Genomic DNA, 21,645 nt, shown 5'->3' on the forward strand with positions numbered 1-21,645 from the left:
CAGTGTCACCCAGATGGACACATGCCCCACAGGAGGAGCCTCGGGTGGTGCTGTCACCCTGCTTAGGAAGACAGCAGGGCACAGGGCCCAGAGCAGGGCTTGGAGGTGCCCAGCTGTCGACCGGCCTCTGCTCCGCCACTACCCACAAAGCCTCTGGGTGGCCTCCAGCAGGGCTCCTCCCTGGTGTGCAAACCCCTCCTCAGACTTCCCCACCCTCCTCCCTGGACTCCAGGTGGGACCCCCACCAGTGCTTCCCAGTGAGGGAGGACCCTCCTTCCTGACTCCACCTGCAGAAACCTGTGGGTGGCTGTCAGGGTAGGAGGCTGGCTCCTACCCTGGGTTTGTGACCTGGAGGGGTCACTTACGCCGGCCTCTTGTCAGCACTGTGGGTGGTGGAGATGGGTGGGGACGTGCTGTGAGCATCCCCAGGCACCTCTGTAGGGCTGCCTCCCCTGGCACACCTGTCCCCAGGCCGGGCTTGCCTGCTTGGGAAGTCCTCAATCTTCAGGGGTTCCCGATGTCTGTCCCCACACAATCTGCAGCTGGATGTCGGGGCGGGAAGAGAGGGCGTGTCCCTGCTGGGGCAGGGGCAGGGGTGGGTCTGGGATGGAGGGGGTGGGTCCCTGAAGAGTCAGAGTGAGGGGAGCCTCCTGGTGGCTACTTGGGGGATGGGGGATATAGAGAGGTGGGGGTGGGGCCTGTTCACCCCGTGTCCCCCACAGGTCGCTGCTGGCTGGATGCCTTGGAGCTGGCCCTGCGCTGCTCTAGCCTGCTGAGACTGGGCACCTGCAAGCCGGGCCGAGACGGGGAGCCAGGGATCTCGCCAGACGCATCACCCTCATCGCTCTGCGGGCTGCCAACCTCGGCCACCGTCCACCCAGACCAAGACCTGTTCCCGTGAGTGCGGCGAGGGCACGAGGTGGTGCTGACTCATGGGGTCTCCCTGTAGGCAAGGAAGAGGGGGAGAGGACGGCCCCAGCCTCTGCTCTGACGGGCTGCAGGGCTGCAGGCAGGGACGTGTTCACTGTCGTGTGCCCTGGGAGCCTCAGTTTCTTCCTCTATAAAATGGGGCTAATCGTGTCAAACGTGGGTTGTGGAGGTGATGACAGGCAGGAACGTATGTGAAGCACCAAGCAGCGAGGGGTGGGCGGCCCAGAGGCGTGTGCTGGGGTCTCACCTGTGACGGACCCACTGGCACCATCCCCCTTCCAGGCTGAACGGGTCTTCCCTGGAGAATGACGCGTTCTCAGACAAGTCGGAGAGAGAGAACCCTGAGGAGTCAGATACCGAGACCCAGGAACATAGCCGGAAGACGGAGAGTGGCAGCGACCAGTCAGAGACCCCTGGGGTCCCGGCGCGGAGAGGGACCACGTATGTGGAGCAGGTCCAGGAGGAGCTGGGGGAGGTGAGAGCCCCCCCAGCCAGGAGCCCCACGCATCTCCCCGGCCTCGGCCCCTCATTCTGGAAGCAGAGGTAGCCATGCCTCATCCTCAGGGAAGCACGCAGAGCCCAGGAGGCGGCTTTTGTCCCCATCACTTGGCAGTGAGCTCAGGAGCTGTCTTTTAGGTGAATAGGCTCCTCCCCTCTTCCAAAGAGGCTGCCCTGCTGGCTGCTGGGGTGCAGATGCGGGGATGGGGCAGGGGTTCCTGCAAACAGGCAACTCCCTCCTCGGGCTGGAATGCGCTGATGGGAGAACAGGAGGCTCAGGAGGGGCCCTTGACCCCATCTGGTGGGCGGCCCCACTTCCTGGGGGAGCACAGAGGAGGGCATGCAAGACCTGAGTCCCATGCTCACAGGCCCCTGCGCACCTGGTGCTCCCCTGGGGCCCTGGGAGAGCCGTGAACGAGACAGACCTGGGCCCTGGGCCTGGGCCTCCAGTGTATGGGCAGCAGGAAACACAGACGGTAAACCCACAAACACAAGACGAGGCTGGGGAGTGGGTGAGGGAGGCAAACCGGGCCGTGGGCTCTTTCTGAAGATGTGAGTGACGGGAGGGAGGATGGCGTTCCAAAAAGAGGGACGGCCGGTGCACGAGCCCAAGGCAGGGGGCAGGCGGCAGTGTCCCCAGAGCATGCCTGAGGCTGAACAGCCAGGGCGGCTGACTCCCCACAGCTGGAGAGAACTCGTGTGGCCCTGGGCACCGTGGGCACCTCAGGAAGGGGAGTCCGGAAGGAATCACAGGATCTAAGCTTCCACTGGGCAACTTGGGTGCAGGCTGAGGAAGCCGGCCTCTGGGGTGGGTGCTGTCAGGAACAGGGGATTCTGTGGTCTGGGATCTTGTCATTCTCATCCGGGAGGCAAGACAAGAGCAAGGCCATGGCTGTCACTGAGGGCAAGGGGCAGTCCGTGGCTGTCACTGAGGGCAAGGGGCAGTCCTGGTTTCTGCAGGAAAGGGGAATTAGGTCCTTCCTGCTGTTTGGACAGCATCGTGTTCACATCTTGCTCTGCACAGGCCCAGAGCGGGCTCTTCCGTGGTCTGTGAAATCCTTGTGTTCAGTGGAACACCATGGCCTCCTGGTGGGCTGCCGTTCCCACAGAGCTCAGACTTCCATGCACGGATGGGAAGGTTAGGATGGGCCTGTGGGGAGTGGACCGAGGGCCCCGGGGGCCTTGGGCTGAGAGTATTGGGGAAGCCACCAACGGGTTAGGCAAGGGCCTTGGGATAGCCGAGGGGCGGGGGTGGACACCGGGCCACTCGTAGGGAAGAGCCATTGTTAGGAGAAAGCTGAGGGCGCCCTGGACCCAGCTGTGATGGAGAAGACAGAAGTGGGCAGACTCAGGGTATTTCGGAAGGTAGATTGGGCAGATCTCAGCCAGATGGTGATGAGCAACGCTGCTGTGAGCCAGGCAGGGCAGGCTGCTGCGGGTGCAAGCCTGGGGCTCCGGGCAGAGGGCATGGAGCGGGCAGCCAAGGGGACCGGGCACCCAACCTTCAGAGGCCGAGCACAGATAAGGCTTCACAGAGGTAGGGCAGGGAGGTGGCAGGAGCCAGGAGCCCAGGTGTCTCAGAGCCAGCTGGGCCGAGAGGTGGGGCAGGATGAGAAGCAGGGATGGCTGCTGGAGCAGTGAGAGGCGATGGGAACCTACAGCAAGACAGTCTCAGTAGAGAAGAAGGCAGAAGCCTGGTGGAGAGGGTTAAGGAGGACGGGAGCACGTGGACAGAGCAGGAAGATTCCTGACACCAAAGCTACCCATGATGTCCAAGCCCCAAAGCTGGCTTGGAAATCAAAGCTATAGCACTGGGCTCCCCGTGACCCCTCATGGGGTCAGACATGGCTCCTGGGTGTCCACACACACTATCCACTAGGCCAGTGCCATGAGGATCTGTCCGTGGCCCTGCATGCACAGAGAGGCGAAGCCGTTTGCCTGAGTCCCAGCAGCGGGGATGAGATCCTGAGCAGGACTCAACAGGCCACGCTCCATCTTGCCCCCTCCCTGGGGCAGCTGCTGTCGGGCTAAAAATGCAGAGAGCGCAGAGTTCAGATCTCACCTCTGCCGCATAGCAGCTGTGTGACCTTGGGCAAGTCACTTGTCCCCTCTGTGGAGGGGGAGGACCAGTGTCCCGGTACCCTGGGGCTGCGGTGAGGTGCAAATCTGGAGTGAAGTCACTTATTCGGGAGCTGTGGTGAGGGTTAGGTGTCTCAGAAAAGGAGGAGATGAGGGGGCCTTCGTGAGTGGCACACAGGCTTTGGAAGTGAGGGGTGAGTTCACGGTGCCCGTGTCAGTTTCGCGGTGTAGGCTCACCTCCAAACTCACCCATTTGTCCCCATTCAATATCTGAAGGCTTCTGTATACCAGTCATACCTCAAAAAAGTGGTTCAAAAACAGAAAAAGAAATGTTACAATAACCTTTTTTAAAAAATGGAAGAGCAGGCCAAATCCCTGCCTCCCCAGGCAGCCGTGAAGACAGGGTGGGCTGCAGCCTCTCTGTTCCCTGAGCCCAGGGTCCCACGATGCACAGACGGGTTTCAACTGCAGGTGCTGGGAGGCTGCAGCCTGGACTTTGAAGGGGCAGGGCATGGGGTCCCTGCACCAGGTGCAGAGACAGGAGCGGGCCTGGACCCGGGCTGCAGGTGCCCCGGGGCGGGGTGGAGACGCATTGGGAAGAGTTCACATCTGATGGGGCTGAGTCAGCCTCATGAGGCTATGGGAGCCGAGCCAGGGGTTTACACCCAAAGGGGTGGCAGGTACAGCCTCCTCCAACCAGAGCTGCCACTGTCCTGCCACCCCTTCCTCCCGGCTCTTCGGGGCAGGGCCTGACTGCAGCCTGTCTGCCGCAGCTGGGCGAGGCATCCCAGGTGGAGACGGTGTCAGAGGAGAACAAGAGTCTGATGTGGACCCTGCTGAAGCAGTTGCGGCCAGGCATGGACCTGTCCCGCGTGGTGCTGCCCACGTTCGTACTGGAGCCGCGCTCCTTCCTGAACAAGCTCTCCGACTACTACTACCACGCAGACCTGCTCTCCAGGTGGGCGCCACGCCGGGAGGGGCACCCCACACCTCGTCCTACATCTGCATGAGACCCTGCAGCCCCCTCGGCACCTGCCTGCCCTGTTGGGGCTTCCAGAGAATCCCCTGGCTGATCCCAGCCCACTGTTCCTGCAGCTCTAGCCTCCTGGGGGCCCTGTCTCCAAGATGGGCCTGGGAGGAGCCAGGGTCATCCGTGGTGAGAGGGGGGTCAGTCACCAGCACTTGCCATGCACCCTGAGCCCTGCACCCTCGAGCTGGATGGGATGGGCTGCAGAGGCTGGAAGAGGGGGCTGCAGAGGCAGGAAGAGGGGGCTGCAGAGGCTGGAAGGGGATGCACAGGCTGGAAAGGGGCTGCAGAGGCTGGAAGGGGCAGCAGAGGCTGGAAGGGGATGCACAGGCTGGAAAGGGGATGCACAGGCTGGAAAGGGGCTGCAGAGGCTGGAAGGGGGCTGCAGAGGCTGGAAGGGGATGCACAGGCTGGAAAGGGGATGCACAGGCTGGAAAGGGGCTGCAGAGGCTGGAAGGGGGCTGCAGAGGCTGGAAGGGGATGCACAGGCTGGAAGGGGCAGCAGAGGCTGGAAGGGGGCTGCAGAGGCTGGAAAGGGGCAGCAGAGGCTGGAAGGGGGCTGCAGAGGCTGGAAGGGGGCTGCAGGCTCGGGAGCCAGGCAGAGGGAGCAGGGTGGGAACAAGAGCATGGGCAGGGAGGCTTCCTGGAGACAGGGGCACCCTGGCAGCCCAGGTCAGCAGTGTCCTCTCTGCCCCAGCGTGGGAGCAGCCCTGGCACTTTCTGATTAGAAGAACCCACTTCCCCGGAGAAAATTCTCCTGCTTGGGGGTGACCAGAGCGCCTGGGCCAAGCGGCCTGTTTCCAGCTGAGTGGGTGGAGGTTGGGATGGTAGGAGGGAGGGTCAGGAAAGGGAGGTGGCCACAGCCCCGGAGCTGGGGTCAGCGTTCTTCCGCCCATGGCAGGGCTGCAGTGGAGGAGGATGCCTACAGCCGCATGAAGCTGGTGCTGCGGTGGTACCTGTCTGGCTTCTACAAGAAGCCCAAGGTGAGCCCCTGCCAGCCAGGGAGGGCGGGGCTGCGGCCCAGGGGTCTGTCTGCTCAGCCCTCGTCCCTTGGCACTTTCCCGAGTCCCCAGGCCACCCCCTACCCCACATGGCCTTGAAGGATCCTGGTCACCGCCACAGAGGGCCCTGGTCCTTGATGACAGGGGACAGGGTGGGGGCCCTGGATGGCTCAGGCCAGGCCCCCAAGGGTAGTCTCATCCCTCAAGGCCCCAAGCTGGACCCCTTCCCCACCCCGCAAGAAAACAGCCTCAGGCCTAGGCCGTGCTAGAGATGGTGCCAAAAGAAAGGGGCTTTCAACCCTAAACCTCAAGGTACCTTTGGGACCTGTGGTTTTCACAAATTTTTAGCTATGGAACCCCCTTTTAGAACCCCAAACCCAGGACTCCAGTGACAGCAGGGCTGCTCTGGTTGTAGTGAGGGAGAAGGCCTGCAGCTCCCCTGACCCAGCACGGAGCCCTGGGGTTCCATGGGAAGCAAGTTTGAAAACCACGACCCTAGTTCCACGTCTTCGTTGTGCAGATGGGGAAACTGAGGCTCAGAGAGGAGAAAGGATGGCCCGAGTTGCACAGCAGGTTTGGGGTGGAGGCAGGACTCCTGACGGCCTGGTGCCTTCGTGGCTTTCAGCAGGCTGTGTGCAGGTTACACCCAAGGTCCAGGGAGAGTGTGACAAGGTCAGGGTCTTGTGTCCCCTCTCCGAGCTAAGAAGTAGGGTTCCCCTGAGGCTGTCCCCCAAGAATGTGAACCACAGGCAAAGCATCGTCCCACCAAAGCAGCGGTGAGGTGGTGTTCCCAGATGCCAGCAGCAAACCAGGCCAGCAGGCAGCGGGGAGCCCACCCACGCTGCCCCTCAGTGCACATCCCTCACCTGCTCTGCACAGCGGGCCTCTTCCCACCTGGTTCCTCACACGAGTCTGTTGTCCGCAGGGAATCAAGAAGCCGTACAACCCCATCCTGGGGGAGACCTTCCGCTGCTGCTGGTTCCACCCCCACACTGACAGCCGCACATTCTACATAGCAGAGCAGGTGAGAGCACCTCCGCTGCACCCGGCCTGGGCGCGGGGCTCTGTGGGGGCGGGGCCCTGGCAGCAGGCAAGGGCAAGCGTGACCCCGAGGGCCCGCTTCCTGGGGGCCCCACGTCCTACGCAGCGGAAGGGCTGTGGACCCAGCCGCTGCCAATAGGGATTCTTGCAGAAGGTGCAGACCCCACCATGGCTGTGACAGCAGACAGTGTCCCCCCCAGAGGGAGGACCGTGTGTCCCCTCTCCCAAGGAGGCCTTCTAGGGCAACTCAGGGCTCCCAAGCCCCACAGCTGAGGCCTACCTCGTCTGGGCGTCGTGAGAGAGAGCCAGGAAGGCCTCTACCTGAATCCTGGGACCAGGGGAAGGGATGTGACGTCAGGGACAGGGAGGGGTTTTTGGGGGGGAAGCTGGGATTACCTGTTTCCGAGGCCGTTAACAGAGCCGCCTCCCTGCCTACAGGTGTCCCACCACCCTCCCGTGTCTGCCTTCCACGTCAGCAACCGGAAGGACGGCTTCTGCATCAGTGGCAGCATCACAGCCAAGTCCAGGTTCTATGGTGAGGGGGTCACCCCAGGCGCCCCCTGGGGCCTCAGGGAAATGCGATGGTCAGGGGGGCTCCAGGAGCCAGTGGACCAAGGTCTCAGGTGGGGGCCATGTGCCTGTCCCTCCCAACCCCTCGTAGTCAGAGACCATGTGGTGGTCAAGTGCTCAGACCCAGGCATCAGGCAGGGCTGGCCCGTAGCTCCACTGAGCTGAGATTGGGCACCTTTTGTAGGGACGTGGTGAGGACTGAGAGAGGGCACCTACATGGAAAGGTGCGAACTGGGGCTGAGCAGCCCCACAGCACTGCATGACTATTTGAATTGGCTAAAATGAAATGAAACTTAAGGTCGGGCACGGTCGCTCACGCCTGTAATCCCAGCACTTTGGGAGGCTGAGGTGGGTGGATCACCTGAGGTCAGGAGTTTGAGAACAGCCTGGCCAACATGGTGAAACCCTGTCTCTACTAAAAATACAAAAATTAGCCGGGCGTGGTGGCACGCGCCTATAATCCCAGCTACTTGGGAGGCTGAGGCAGGGGAATCGCTTGAACCCGGGAGGTGAGGGTTGTAGTGAGCCAAGATGGTGCTACTGTACTCCAGCCTGGGTGACAGGGTGAGACTCTGTCTCAAAAAAAAAAAAAAAAAAAAAAAATGAAACCACAGTCCCTCCGTTGCCACATCACACAGGCTCAGTGTTGGGCCTGGAGTGGGACAGGCAGGAGGGAAGCTCTGGCCTTCACAGACAGCCCCACTGGACTGCGCTGCTCTGGGGCCTGGCAGCCTCCAGTGCTCAGAAAGTGTCCATTTGCATTTCATCCCATCCGTTGTACCTTTTTCATCAGTTTCATCCATGGGCAGGTGTGCGCCTGTTGCCTCTGTGTGCCCGGCTCTCTGCTGGGTGTGTGGAAGTCTGGGAGAGGGTCCCAGGTGCGACCCTCAGGTTCAGCCCACCTTTTCCACCTCTGTCCTCTCCTCACCAGCAGTGCCTGTGACTCTTGGCCCCGAGCGGGGCGCGCTCCCTCCACATGGACGTTTAAAATCTGAGCAGGGCTCAGGCGGGTTTGAAAAAGTTTGCAGACTCCACCCTGCGAATCTTCAGTTTTGTGACTGCAATAAACCACTAACATGTCAAAGGTGAAATAACTTCTCAGCACAGATGTCCTGTGCACACTGGACAGGGATTTTACAGAATCTGAGGCCCAGAGAGGTTAAGTGACTCACGCACAGTCACACCACTGGAGGTGCCAGGAGCGTGTTCACCTGTTGGAAGGGGCTCAGACCCTGTGATTTAGGGGTGGCCTCAGGTGTGAAGGGGCTGTCCCCACTCACTGGTCCTGCTGCCTCTTGTCTCTGCAGGGAACTCGCTGTCGGCACTGCTGGACGGCAAAGCCACGCTCACCTTCCTGAACCGAGCTGAGGATTACACCCTCACCATGCCCTACGCCCACTGCAAAGGTGAGAGGCTCAGCCACCCACCCCGAGGGCACAGCGAGGCTCCTCCCTCAGTGAGAGTGGCTAGGTGCTAAAACCCTTTGGTTGTTGCTTGAAGAAATCTTTACTTCACCTTCACTCACCCGTGACTTTTTTTTCTTTTTTTTGAGAAGGAGTTTCACTCTTGTTGCCCAGGCTGGAGCGCAATGGCACAATCTCGGCTCCAAGTCGCTGGGATGACAGGCATGCACCACCATGCCTAGCTAATTTTGTATTTTAGTAGGGTTTCACCATGTTGGTCGGGCTGGTCTCGAACTCCCGACCTCAGGTGATCCGCCCGCCTCGGCCTCCCAAAGTGCTGGGATTACAGGCATGAGCCACTGTGCCCAGCCTTGCCCATGACTTTTGAAGGTGGGTAATTCCAGGTGGAGGCTGTTTTACTGCCCTTTGAATATGTGCGTTGTGCTTTTTTGCCTTGTGGCTTCCACTGCTGTGGGGGATGATTAGCTGTCAGCTTATTTGTTACATAATCTGCTTTTCCCTGTAGCTGCTTTGAAGATACTCTCCTTGCCTTGGTACCCTGTAGTCTTGCTATAGTGCTTCAATGTTCGGATTTCTTTTTTGTTTTTTCATTAATAGACTTTCCTTTTTACAGTAGTGTTGTGTTTACAGAAAAATTGAGCAGGAAGTACAGAGAGTTCCTGTGTATCCCCTACACAGTTTCCCCTGTTACTAACATCTCACACTGAGGTGCTACATTTGGTACCATCGATGAGCCAATACTGATACATTGTTACTAACTGAGTACACAGTTCTTCCCTTTCACTCCTTGTGTTGCTCATTCTGTGGGTTTTGATAAATACAGAAGGACATGTATCTGCCATTACCATATCTCACAGAATAGTTGCACCACCCTAAAAATCTCTTATGATTAGACATGAATAGATGGATCCGCATATTCCTCAGTCCCCCCAGGCCCTGGCAAAATAATAGTTTTGCCTTTTCCAGAATGTCGTGTCGTTGGAATCATATGGTGTGGAGCCTTTTCAGATTGGCTTCTTTCACTCAGCAATATGCCCTTAAAGATTCCTCCACTAGGCATGGTGGCTCATGCCTATAAATCCCCGTGCTTTGGGAGGTAGAGGTGGGGGGATCTCTTGAGCCCAAGAGTTCAAGACCAGCCTGGGCAACATGGCAAAACCCTGTCTCTACAAAAAGTACCAAAAAATTAACCAGGCATGGTGGTGCACCTGTGGTCCCAGCCTTGGGAGGTTGAAGTGGGAGGACAACCTGAGCCCAGGTTATCCTGGGAGCCATCATGGTACCAGTGCACTCCAGGCTGGGCAGCAGAGTGAGACCCCATCTCAAAAAAAAAAAAAAAAAAGAAAAATCCTTGCCTGGTGCAGTGGCTCACACCTGTAATCCCAGCACTTTGGGAGGTCGAGGCGGGTGGATCACCTAAGGTCGGGAGTTTAAGACCAGCCTGACCAACATGAAGAAACCCCATCTCTACTAAATATACAAAACTAGCCAGGTGTGGTGGCGCATGCCTGTAATCCCAGCTACTCGGGAGGCTGAAGCAGGAGAATCGCTTGAACCCGGGAGGTGAAGGATACGGTGAACTGAGATCATGTCATTGCACTCCAGCCTGGGCAACAAGAGAGAAACTCCATTTCAAAAAAAAAAAAAAAATCCTTCATGTCTTTTTATGGCTTGATAGCTCTGGGTTTCTTTTTAATTTTTGCTGATTGAGGATTTTTGTTTGTTTGAACTCTTTGAAACTGAGGTTTCGTGGCTTTGATGAAGTCCGGAAATTTTTAGCCATTTTTTTTTAAGTGCCTCACTCCTGATTTCCCCATTTTTCCTAGAACTCCAATGAGACAGAATTTAAACCATTTTGCTTTGTCTCTCTTAATGTTTCCATCATATCTCTTATCTCTTTGCATCCTAGATTATTTATTTAGATGTATCTTTAATTAACTTGATGTATAACTCATCCACTGAGTTTTCCATTTTGATATATTGTTTCCCAAGAAGTTCTACTTGGTTTCATATCAAACCTGCCTGGTTTTTTTGTTTGTTTGTTTTTGGGGTTTTGTTTTGTTTTGTTTTGAGACGAAGTTGGAGTTTCACTCTTGTTGCCCAGGCTGGAACGCAATGGTGCCATCTCAGCTCACTGCAACCTCCGCCTCCTGGGTTCAAGCAGTTCTCCTGCCTCAGCCTCCTGAGTAGCTGGGACTCCAGGCATGCGCCACCACACCTGGCTAATTTTTTGTATTTTTACTAGAGACGGGGTTTCTCCATGTTGGCCAGGTTGGTCTCAAACTCCTGACCTCAGGTGATCCGCCCGCCTCGGCCTCCCAAAGTGCTGGGATTACAGGCGTGAACCACTGCGCTCGGCCTTGCCTGTTCTTTTATACTCGTACGTTGCTCCTCGGTCATGTTTGTAATCCTTTCTGATAAATCTTTGAGCATTGTAATAAACACAGTGTTTTGTTATCTCTAGCTGGTCATTCTGATATTATAATTTGTTTGCTGCTGTATCCTCACTGTCCATAGTGATACCCTCGAAGGTGCTCAATAATTATTCGAAGAATGGCTGTATTTAGTAAAACCTCGGGATTCTAATTTGCTAGTTTTTTCTTTGTTTTCGTTTTGTTGGCTGAACTTGTTTTGTTGGCTCTCACATTTTCTTAGTAGGTTGTTTATGGGGCACAGAGGAAGTAGAGATTTGAATCCCAAACTCACCCTACACATTCGTGGAGAGTTCTGGGGTTTCTTTTTAACCTCTAGAGCACAGGCCCAAAACGAATGTTTCCTTGACTCTCCCTCTGGGATGAACGGGCTTTCTGCGGCTGTTGCTTTTGTTGAGTGTGTAGCCATGTGCGAGCGCCTGCTCTGTGGAAATGTCTTGGAAAAAATCTCTCTTGGTTACCCTGACCCAAGGACCTGTCTACCGCTTCCCACGGGAACCTCGGAAACCAAGATCTCAGATCAACAAATGCCGCTCCTTCTCTTCCCCGTCTTTCCTCTTCTCCTCCTCTCCTCCTCCCGTCTTCTCCCTCTTTATTTTTTCTTGTAGGGGAGTTCCCATATTTTCTCGCTTGCTCATTGACGCCTCCATACTTCATAGATTTTTTTCAACTTTTTATTATGGCAAAGTTCAAACATATATAAAAGCACAATTCACCCCACGTACCCTCAGCACAGCAAGCCGCCCACCTTCATGCTCTCCCCCGAGTTAATTGGAAGTAAATCCCAGATGTCATATCATGTCCTTTGTGTATTTTATTTTATATCACTAAAGATAAGGATTTCCCTTCTTTTTTTTTTTTTTTTTTTTTTTTTTTGACAGAGTCTTGCTGTGTCACCCAGGATGGAGTGCAGTGGTGTGATCTCAGCTCACTGCAACCTCTACCTCCCGGGTTCAAGCGATTCTCCTACCGCAGCGCCTCGTGTAGCTGGGATTACAGGCATGTGCCACCACACCCAGCTAATTTTTGTATTTCAGTAGAGATAGGGTTTCGCTATGTTGGTCAGGCTTGTCACAAACTCCTGACCTCAAGTGATCAGCCTGCCTCAGCCTCCCAAAGTGCTGGGAGTATGGGCTTGAGCCCCCACGCCAGGCCAGGATTTCCCTTAACCATAGCCACAGTACTGTCATCTGACCAAAAACAAACAAACAAACAAACTCTTTGTTATCATCAAATCTGCAGTCTAGGTTCAGATCCCCAGCTGCCATGTGCCTGTGTCTTGATCCCCCACACACATGACAGCTGGCCGTTTGGCTAAGTCTCTGCATCATGCTCTGTGCATGACTGCCCTGTGTTTACATCTCCTTCGTGTCCCTCCCTCCTGTTTTTCCCTTGCAGTATATTAGTCATTTCCTCCTAGTCCCCTCCAGCATGGATTTTCCTGGCTGCATTCCTCTGCCCTGGGGATTTCCTATAAACCACCAATTGATTTGATCTCTAGTCGCCTGATCACGTTCAGCACAATTTTTTCAACACGACGCCTAATTGGGGGTTTCGTGTCTTTCCACAGCAGAGTGCACAGGGCCTGTTGTTCTTTGTGACATTAGCGAACATTGATTTTCAACGTCTGGATCCGCTCATGTATCAGGCATTGCTAGATGGTGACGTTCCATCCTCTTTCACTAAATCACCGGAAGGCTTCTTGAAAGAGAAACCCCCTTGTCTACTACGCGGTTGCCCAACAGGATTGGTTTGTTTTAGGATAAATCTCAGGTTTTTTATCTTTTCAAAATAATGACTTTTTTCCCCTGCTGTCTTCCAAAGGTGATTGGCAAAGGTCATTATTGCCATGTATTATTTGATAGGAACATATTTGGTGATTTCAGAACCTTTCAGTTGTTAACTTTATTGATACTGATATTGCCCCATCTTTGGCCAGTGGGGGCCATCGTTGGCTCTGGGGCCCCCTGCACACCCCAGTAGCTTGGCTGGCATCCTTCCTTCTGCCCTGACCACGTGTGGATCCAGGACGTTTCCTACACTAGACCTCAAATCGAACATTTCTCCAGGAAGCTCCAGGTTCCTTTCAGTAGGAAATAATATTTAGTGATCACAATCTGGAGGTCAGATCTGTTTTGTTTTTCTTTTTTTTTTTTTTTTTTTTTTTGAGACAGAATCTCACTCTGTTGCCCAGGCTGGAGTGCAGTGGTGTGATCTCGGCTCCCTGCAACCTCCGCCTCCTGGGCCTTCTTCCTCTCCTGGGAGCCTGGAGACCCCCCCGGAGCTGCACAGAGATGCCCCTTTGCCTTTCTAGGCCACATAGCTTTCCATCGTGTGCATGGACCAGGGTGCACTCACACAGCGCCCTCTGGAGGCATTTGGGGGTATTTCAAGCCTTTGTTGCGACAAGTAGCTTGTTGTTTCTTTTCTTCATTTTTAAGAGACATATTTTGCCGCACATTTCTAAGTGGTTTTTAGAGTGCAAATGTTTGGGTTTTGATGGCGGCGGCGGTGGTGCTTCTTTAATTAGATTAACTCCTCCACATGCCGGAAATGGAAGAGTTGTTCTTTCCTTCATTAATTGAAAAAAAAAAGGATTAATTTTTTTAAACATACGGGATGCCTTCGTGGGTGCTGGTGCCCACTGTGTTCCGGGTGCCATTCTGGGACGCAGCAGTGAGTGAGAAGATGCCTGCTCTCAGGAGCCTGACGTCGGAGCGGGAACTGGGGAGTGAAGTGAAGCACGATGCATGCCTCACGGCGCTGGTGGCCTCCCGGAAGCCTGGAACAGGAGGCGACACATGGCATGAGCAAAGGCCCTGGCGAGGATAGAGCCCCCTTAGTCGGAGAGACGGCCCCTGAGGGACCAGGCGTGCCTCCCAGACTCCACGCCTCCCAGGCTCCACACCCTCACCAGCCTCTCCCTGTGGGCTCTGCTCCCGGTGCCTCCTGTCCTTCTCACCCTCCCAGGGTTTGGTGCTGCTGGGTTGGGACTCAGCAGGGCCTGGGGCTCAGCAGGGCTGGGGCTGCCTGGCCCCTGACACTGGCTGCATTTCAGGAATCCTGTATGGCACGATGACCATGGAGCTGGGTGGGAAGGTCACCATCGAGTGTGCGAAGAACAACTTCCAGGCTGAACTGGAATTCAAACTCAAGGTAGCGCTGGCTGCAGCCTGGGGGAGACGAGGCCAGGGAAAGAACGAGGCCTTGGCGATCCCCCTCACACCCTCTCCAGGCCCCAAGGAAGGTTCCCCAAGGCAGTGCACTTGAAGGGAACAGCTCTTGACATCCCAGAACACAGACAGGGCCCAGAGAGGGGAGGCTGCTGCCTGCAGCCACACAGCGGAGCCAGCCCAGGCCCTGTCTCTGTGGCAGGGACCCTGCATCCTTGGGCAGAGGCGTGAGGGTCCCCAAGGCCTTGTTGGCTAGTGTTGGGTCCGTCCTCCTGGGCTCCCAGGTACCCCAAGAGAATAACTGTTCCGTGCCCCCATGAGGATGTGACTCTGAAGGCCCCGGCCCCCTCTCACGGGGCTGTGTTCTGGGTGTGGCCCTGCAGCCCTTCTTCGGGGGTAGCACCAGCATCAACCAGATCTCGGGAAAGATCACGTCGGGAGAGGAAGTCCTGGCAAGCCTCAGTGGCCACTGGGTAAGGGGCCGTCCCTCAGGGCAGGCACGGCCGGGCGGTCATCGCCAGGCCAGCCTCTGACGCCACTGGCCATCTGGGGCAGGACAGGGACGTGTTTATCAAGGAGGAAGGGAGTGGAAGCGCTGCGCTTTTCTGGACCCCGAGCAAGGAGGTCCGCAGACAGAGGCTGAGGCAGCACACGGTGCCACTGGAGGAGCAGACGGAGCTGGAGTCCGAGAGGTGAGGCCCTTCGGCGCCCAGGGACCCTGCTGACCACAGCCTGGCATGGCCGGGCAGGCAGGTCAGCAGGGCTACAGTGCTGTGAGCATGGCCCCAGAATGTCCCTGGCAGGGAGGGCAGGCCTGGTGCATCCCTGGTGGCAGATCACGTGTCCTGGAAAGGACAGATGGAGGGAGGGGGTGTGGCCTGGAGTGGAGCTGGCTCTCCCTGACCTCTCACTGCCTCACTGCCGGTGGGTGACCAACAGGGGAGGTCCCTGCAGGGCAGGAGGTGGGAGCTTAGTTTTGGAAAAACCCATCTCATGGACAAAAGAAAAGCTCCCTTCAAAGTAGTGAGCTCCCTGTCACTGGAGGTAATCAGGCAGAGGTTACTCTGTGCCTTCCTTCTGGTGCCAAGGGGCCCTGATTCCCAGCTGCTTAGGAGTCAGGCTGCCCGGGCCACTGACTCTGGGCGGGTCCCTGGCCCGCAGGCTCTGGCAGCACGTCACCAGGGCCATCGGCAAGGGCGACCAGCACAGAGCCACACAGGAGAAGTTTGCACTGGAGGAGGCACAGCGGCGGCGGGCCCGAGAGCGCCAGGAGAGCCTCACACCCTGGAAGCCGCAGCTGTTCCACCTGGACCCCACCACCCAGGAGTGGCATTACCGATATGAGGAGTGAGTGCCGGCAAAGCCCTGGGGGCCACAGGGTGGGGCTGGGCCTAGCAGATGGGCTGAGAAGGGCCCAGGGGCTCCCAGCTTCCCTCTGACCTTCAGCCTGTCCCCTGGAGGAGCCAGCGGAGGAGGGTCAGATAGTGACACCCCCCACCGCCAGTCCTTACTGCAGGCCCTGCCCATGAGGTATGGGCAGTGGTCATTCTCCTGGAGGTCTCTGGCCACTGTTGGGGGGCTGAAGTCTGGGCCAGGACAGCCCCCTCACCTGAAGGCCACTGCCTGTGCTGACGGACACCCTCTGGACCCTCCAGCCACAGCCCCTGGGACCCCCTGAAGGACATCGCCCAGTTTGAGCAAGACGGGATCCTGCGGACCCTGCAGCAGGAGGCTGTGGCCCGCCAGACCACCTTCCTGGGCAGCCCAGGGCCCAGGCATGAGGTCAGCACCCCAGGGCTGCTCTTAGCTGCACGTGTGGCCACCACCTCCCTTCGCTCCTCACCTCGCTCCTCCCTTCCCCTCGCTCTGTTAAGTCTTAGCCCTTGTCTCCCAGTGGACCTGGGACACAAGCGTAGGCCCTCACATCCTTATCCCCCAGCCTCCTCATCCCCTTTCCCTCTCTGCCCAGCATGGGACTCAGGAAACCAGAATTTGCAGGATGCTTAGTTCTAGGGGCACCTTGGCTGTGGGACCCTGTGTCTACTGTCTCTCAGTCCACTGCCCCCAAAGTCTCCCTCTGCCAAGTTAGCAGCCACATTATCCCATTCCACTGATGAGGAAACAGAAGGTCAGGGCAGCCCAGGGCCCTGCCCAGGTAGGAGGAGGAGGAGCCAGCACTTGCACAGATCTTGGGTCTGGAAAGGGGAAGCAGGACAGCAGGGAGGCTCCGCAGAGGAACCCGAGGAAGCTGCCTTGGTTGTGTATTGGTGCCATGCCTTGGGCAGCCACCAGGTGGCGCCAAACCCACACGCCCCCGTTCCAGGTGTGCTGAGCCACACCAGCCGTGCACCTACTGCGTGCAGAGCATGCAGAGTACGGCCAGTGCTCACCCGCGGCAGGCAGGATGGGGCATGTTCCCCAGCTGATGCCGTCTGGGCCAGACTCAGATGAGAGGCCATGCTTGCCTGATGGTCCTAACTTCCCGAGAAAGCTGAGGGCCACGGTATCTCCTTGGCCTCATATCCCATGCTCTGCCTGCCAAGGGACCAGGGAAGAAGCCTCAGGAAGGCAGACAGATGCACCCCTGCACCCCCTGTCAGCAGCACAGTTTCCATCCCCCCGAGCTCAGGCCAGACAGCTAGCTCCCGCCTTCCCTTGGCCCCAGCCCCTCCCAGTCCCACTCCTCAGCCCCTCCCCACCGATCTCCAGCAGATGTCCATCCCCAATGCCCTCTGCAGCCTCCCACCCCTCAGCCTCTGCAGTCAGCCTGGGCTCCGCCATGCCTCAAAAACCGTCCCATGGAGTACCTTGTGGCCAAACCCACCTGCCCCACCTCGGACCCCACCTGTCCTGGCTCTGACCCAACTGCACCATCGCTGACCACACCCAATGCAGAGCGTCCCTGGCACCTCTCTGGCCCAAAAGGCTTGTTACGTGGTGGTTCCACAGCCAGGTTCTGCTCTTTCCCCACCCCTGAGCATCGGTTCCTGTCCTGGGTTCCTTGTGAGCTCAAGTAAGGGCTGAATGGATGAGCCCTGCTTGTGAGCAGCCAGCTGAGTCTGGGGGTTCCCCCCGGAGATGCCCCCTGACATGGGGAACCCTAGCCATCTGGGGTTCCTATGGACCCGCCAGCTCCCACAGTGGCCTCGGCTTTCATCTGTCCTCGTGGTTCAAGGGTCAGAACCACCCTCGGCCCTCCATGCCTTCATCTCTGCATTTATTGGATGCCACCCCGTGGTGGGCCCAGGGCAGGTGCATCTGCACCGCCTTGCAGGCCCTTGCTCACTGTGAGGGGTCAGCAGCTCTGTCTCACCCATGAGGAAACAGGCCCAAAGGGGCCGTGGCTACTCCAGGCCATGCCGGGGCTGAGACAGACCCCTCCAGCCAGCTCCACAGTCCAGCAGCTGCCCTCCCTGCCAGCCGCCTCTAATACTGTCCTGGCATAAGCATGGCACCATGTCCCTGGGGCCTGGGCAGGGGACGTGGGTGGCTCTCAGCTGCAGCAGCTCTGTTTCTCCGCAGAGGTCTGGCCCAGAGCAGCGGCTTCGGAAGGCCAGCGACCAGCCCTCTGGCCACAGCCAGGCCACGGAGAGCAGCGGATCCACGCCTGAGTCCTGCCCAGAGCTCTCGGACGAGGAGCAGGATGGTGACTTTATCCCTGGTGAGCCCCCTTGGGCCCAGCCCCAAGGCCTCTGTCTGGTTCGCGCCTCAGATGCTGACCTGGCTGGTGGGGAAGCCAGAGAAGCACCTGCCCAGATGTAGGGCAACCTCCCAGCAAAAGCTCCTCTGCTGCCCTGAGGGGCCCCCAGCAGGCTCTGCCCTCTCAGAGTCTGGGAGGCAGCCCAAGGGCCGAAGTGGGGCATGGTGGGGGCAGGGAAGAAAGGGAGCGGGCCCAGGCCAGGGGCTCCCCAGCGGCGAGGGCGGCATAAGGGGCAGGTCTGGTGGCATCCTGCCCCTGCCCTCTGCTCCTTTCCTGTCACCAGGAGCTGTGTCTCCTCGACTTTGCCGCTGCCTCTGTAATGGATGGGCCTTGCCTTGGCCACTTCTGCCTCCCAGGCCTGTTAGAGGCTGGTCCAGCCAGGGAGTTCCCTCCAGAAACATCGTTAGCGCCCCTCCCTCATCTCCGTGTCTCCAGCTTGACCCTGCAGACTTCCCATGAGGTGGGGCGGAGGCCCGAGCTGGATGTGACCCCAGGACCCACATGCCAGCGCCCCCGGACCTCCAGCTCATCCTCGCTTCTCCCTTCCCCTCCTGTGTCTCCCTCGGGGCCATCCCAGGCGGTGAGAGCCCATGCCCTCGGTGCAGGAAGGAGGCGCGGCGGCTGCAGGCCCTGCACGAGGCCATCCTCTCCATCCGAGAGGCCCAGCAGGAGCTGCACAGGTGGGCCACACTCATTGTGTGCATCCAGGCTCTGGGTCAGAGAGTGCGGGAGACCTGGTGGAGCCAGGGCAGGAGGCGGGGAGGCCAGGAGGCCGGGGCCGGGCTTGTCATTGGAGCTGGAAAGCAAAAGACCCGCAGGGTGATGAAAGGAGGAAAACCGCCGAGGGCAGGAGAGGGTGTGGGAGTGGCAGGCGGTGCGGTGTGACCAACCGGCCAAGTTGGCCATGCCTGGCAGATACTGAGCCGGAGATGTCCTGGAGCCCAGAGGAAGGTGCCAGCCCAGCACGGCCTGGGGTAGCCCCAGGAGAGACCCTGAGGTGTGTGGAGCGAGGTCGCAGCCTGGGCTCACTGCGGTGGCCCCGCACCTGCACACGGTGGCTTCTCAGGAATGGCTGGGGAAGGAGCAAATGGGAGTGGCCGAGAGCCGGCGGTTGTAGGCCACCAGGGCCACATGGCCCCTTCCTGTCAGCAGATGCCACCGATGGGGAGCAGAGCACAGGGTCCATCTCGGGTCCAAAGCTCCTGGCTCTGAGCCAGGCTGAGGCTCTCACTGGCTGTGGGACCTTGGCTGTCACACCTCAGCCTCCCCTCTGTAAAGTGGGCTTGATATCCCAGGGTGAAATGCAGCCAGGGCACAGGCCTGGGCTCTGGGAGGCTCAAGAGCCTTCGAGAGCTGTCACTGTCCCTGTGTGAGCATTTCCAGAAGGTGCTCCCTGGTGAGGCTGTGTGGGCAAAGAAACAGGGAGGCCTGGCTCCCCAGAAGCAGGTCAGCTGTCAGGCAGGTGGCCAGGGCTCAGCCAGAAGCTTCTGCAGCAAACCAGATACCATGTCAGAGGCCAGGTCCTCCACAGCAAAGTACTCCAGCTCGGGGGCCAGGGTCTCCACAGCAAAGTACTCCAGCTCAGGGGCCAGGGTCTCCACGGCAAAGTACTCCAGCTCGGGGGCCTGGGTCTCCACGGCAGAGTACTCCAGCTCGGGGGCCTGGGTCTCCACGGCAGAGTACTGCCAGCAAGAGGCTCGGACAGCAGCGTCTGCTCCCTCATGGTCCTGGAGGCTGGAGTCCGAGATCTCGGTGCCGCAGGGCTGGTTTATCCCGAGACCTCTCTCCTGCCTGGCAGACGCCACCTTCTCACTGTGTCTGTGTCTTCATCTCCTCGTCGTATAAGGATGCCAATCCTATGGGACCAGGGCCCACCCTAATGGTCTCAATTTAAATAAATACCTCTTTAAGGACCCCATCTCCAAATACAGTCTTATCTGAGGTGGAAGGGGTTAGGACTCCAACATATGAAGGTGGCAGAGGCATGACTCAGCCATAGTCGAAGAGGTGGGAGGGAGGATGTAAAAGGCTGGCTCCCTGATCCCTGACCCTCCTCTGCCCTGGATGTGCCCAGGGAATCCCAGTGTAGCCATGGTGCCCTGGGGCCCTCCCACTAACACGCTTTCCACCCCCACCTGCTCCGATGCCCCCGGAGGGCCATCCCGTCTCCACCTCGGCCCTGGGTCCAGCACCTGGTCAAGCACCCAGGGCACCATCCTGGCCTGTGGGAGGGGGACTTGCTGGCATTGTCACAGTCCCCATGACCTGTCCCCTGTCCTTGCAGGCACCTTTCCGCCATGCTGAGCTCCACGGCACGGGTGGCACAGGCACCGACCCCAGGCCTCCTGCAGAGCCCCCGATCCTGGTTCCTGCTCTGTGTGTTCCTGGCGTGTCAGCTGTTCATTAACCACATCCTCAAATAGGAGCCCTGAGGGCAGAGCTCCTGGCCAGCCCCAAGCCCTCCCTCCCAGGCACCCAGCACTTTAAGCCTGCTCCGTGGAGGCAGAGAGGCCTGGCAAGCACAGCCACTGTGACGGGGAGTCCAGGCGCAGGAGGGACCCGGGGCCACAAGGGCGCTGCGGGCCCAGGTGTGCTAGGCCCCTCTCGGGGGGCACTGGCCTCTCTGCAGGGCCTTCTGCCCAGCGCCGGCCTTAATGCTAAAGCCAAATGCAGCTTCTGCTGTGCAACACACTCCCGGCCATCTTGCTGTGTCACCCCCTGTCCAGCCTCCACTTGCCATGGGGGATGGATGGATTTAGGGTGGGAGGGCCTGCCAGGGCCCTGGACAGTCACACCCCAGCAGCAGTGAGTGGGCAGGTTTGGAGGAGCAGCCAGGGAGCTCCGAGTGGCCCAGGAGTCCCCCCACACACATGGACGCATAGGCCTGCCTTCCTGAGACCCTGTCCACGTTGCCGGGGCCACCCTGGTGGGGCCACTGGTGGGTGCCAGGGACAGGTTAGGGCCACGCTGGGGAGGGCAGTTTGGTTTTTTATTCTACCATATGCAGTTTGGATGGGAGCCCCACAGAGGCAGGTCCTGGAACCACCCACCCCTACACCTGGACACTCGCTCTGGTGGGGGCACGCACAGGTGGAGGTGGTTGTGGGTGCAGGGGTGTGGGGGGCACAGGTGTGTGGCCTAGCTGGCCCCGCACCTGGGCCGGGGAGGCTCAAGTTCGCCACTTCACTCAGACCGATGCACAGTCTTCCCATTTTACACTTTTTTAATAAACATAATTGCAATATTTTCGGCAGGCTGCGAGCCGCAGTCAGCCTCCGCGTCTGGCCTCAGTCCCCGTGTCAGTGCCGCTTTGCGTGTGCGTGAGCGTGTGCGTGTGTGTGAGCCTCTACACATATGTATATACATACAGAGCCTTAAACTACATCGTGGCGGTGCCGTCTGAGCTGTAGCGGATGGTTTTGTTTCCAGTTTTTGTACCCACGTCCTTGTCTCCCTTCCTCCCCCATCTGGGGATGTGTCTGTGCTCCATACCTTGAAATAAACAGACACGTGTGTGTTCTCTTCTTGCGGGACTTCTGGAAACGAGATGGGGGCTTCCCAGGAAGACTCAAGGCCAGCGTGGAGCTGCGTGGGGCTGGGTGGAGGGGCCCGGGAGGGAGGAGGGTGCAGAGTTCGCAGGGAGCCATGGGCAGCTGGCCCGCCCTGTGGAGCAAATGCTGGGAGGCTGGGGTCCCATCACCGCCCAATGAGCCAGCGGGGGACACGGAGTGACACTTCCCACAGGCGCTCCAGGCACCTCAGAGGCTGCT

At 58.4% G+C, this 21,645-nt stretch overlaps 1 protein-coding gene across 1 annotated transcript in view; it reads left to right on the forward strand.

Moving 5' to 3' along the window:
• The window catches only part of OSBPL5 (oxysterol binding protein-like 5), an 80,203-nt gene extending 58,804 nt beyond the window's left edge, over positions 1–21,399 (forward strand). Inside the window, exons 8-22 of the mRNA XM_011988187.1 lie at positions 723–897; positions 1,213–1,405; positions 4,281–4,465; positions 5,436–5,517; positions 6,461–6,559; positions 7,015–7,111; positions 8,454–8,552; positions 14,061–14,158; positions 14,559–14,648; positions 14,731–14,867; positions 15,337–15,522; positions 15,831–15,957; positions 17,698–17,836; positions 18,453–18,555; positions 20,160–21,399. Of these exons, the coding sequence (XP_011843577.1) occupies positions 723–897; positions 1,213–1,405; positions 4,281–4,465; positions 5,436–5,517; positions 6,461–6,559; positions 7,015–7,111; positions 8,454–8,552; positions 14,061–14,158; positions 14,559–14,648; positions 14,731–14,867; positions 15,337–15,522; positions 15,831–15,957; positions 17,698–17,836; positions 18,453–18,555; positions 20,160–20,298 (1,949 nt within the window). The 3' untranslated portion in view covers positions 20,299–21,399. The remainder of the gene's footprint in view (positions 1–722; positions 898–1,212; positions 1,406–4,280; positions 4,466–5,435; positions 5,518–6,460; positions 6,560–7,014; positions 7,112–8,453; positions 8,553–14,060; positions 14,159–14,558; positions 14,649–14,730; positions 14,868–15,336; positions 15,523–15,830; positions 15,958–17,697; positions 17,837–18,452; positions 18,556–20,159) is intronic.
• The last annotated feature ends 246 nt before the right edge of the window (positions 21,400–21,645 follow it).

This window comes from Mandrillus leucophaeus, unplaced genomic scaffold (assembly GCF_000951045.1).
Source record: "Mandrillus leucophaeus isolate KB7577 unplaced genomic scaffold, Mleu.le_1.0 Scaffold325, whole genome shotgun sequence".
NCBI classification, from domain to species: Eukaryota; Metazoa; Chordata; class Mammalia; order Primates; family Cercopithecidae; genus Mandrillus; species Mandrillus leucophaeus.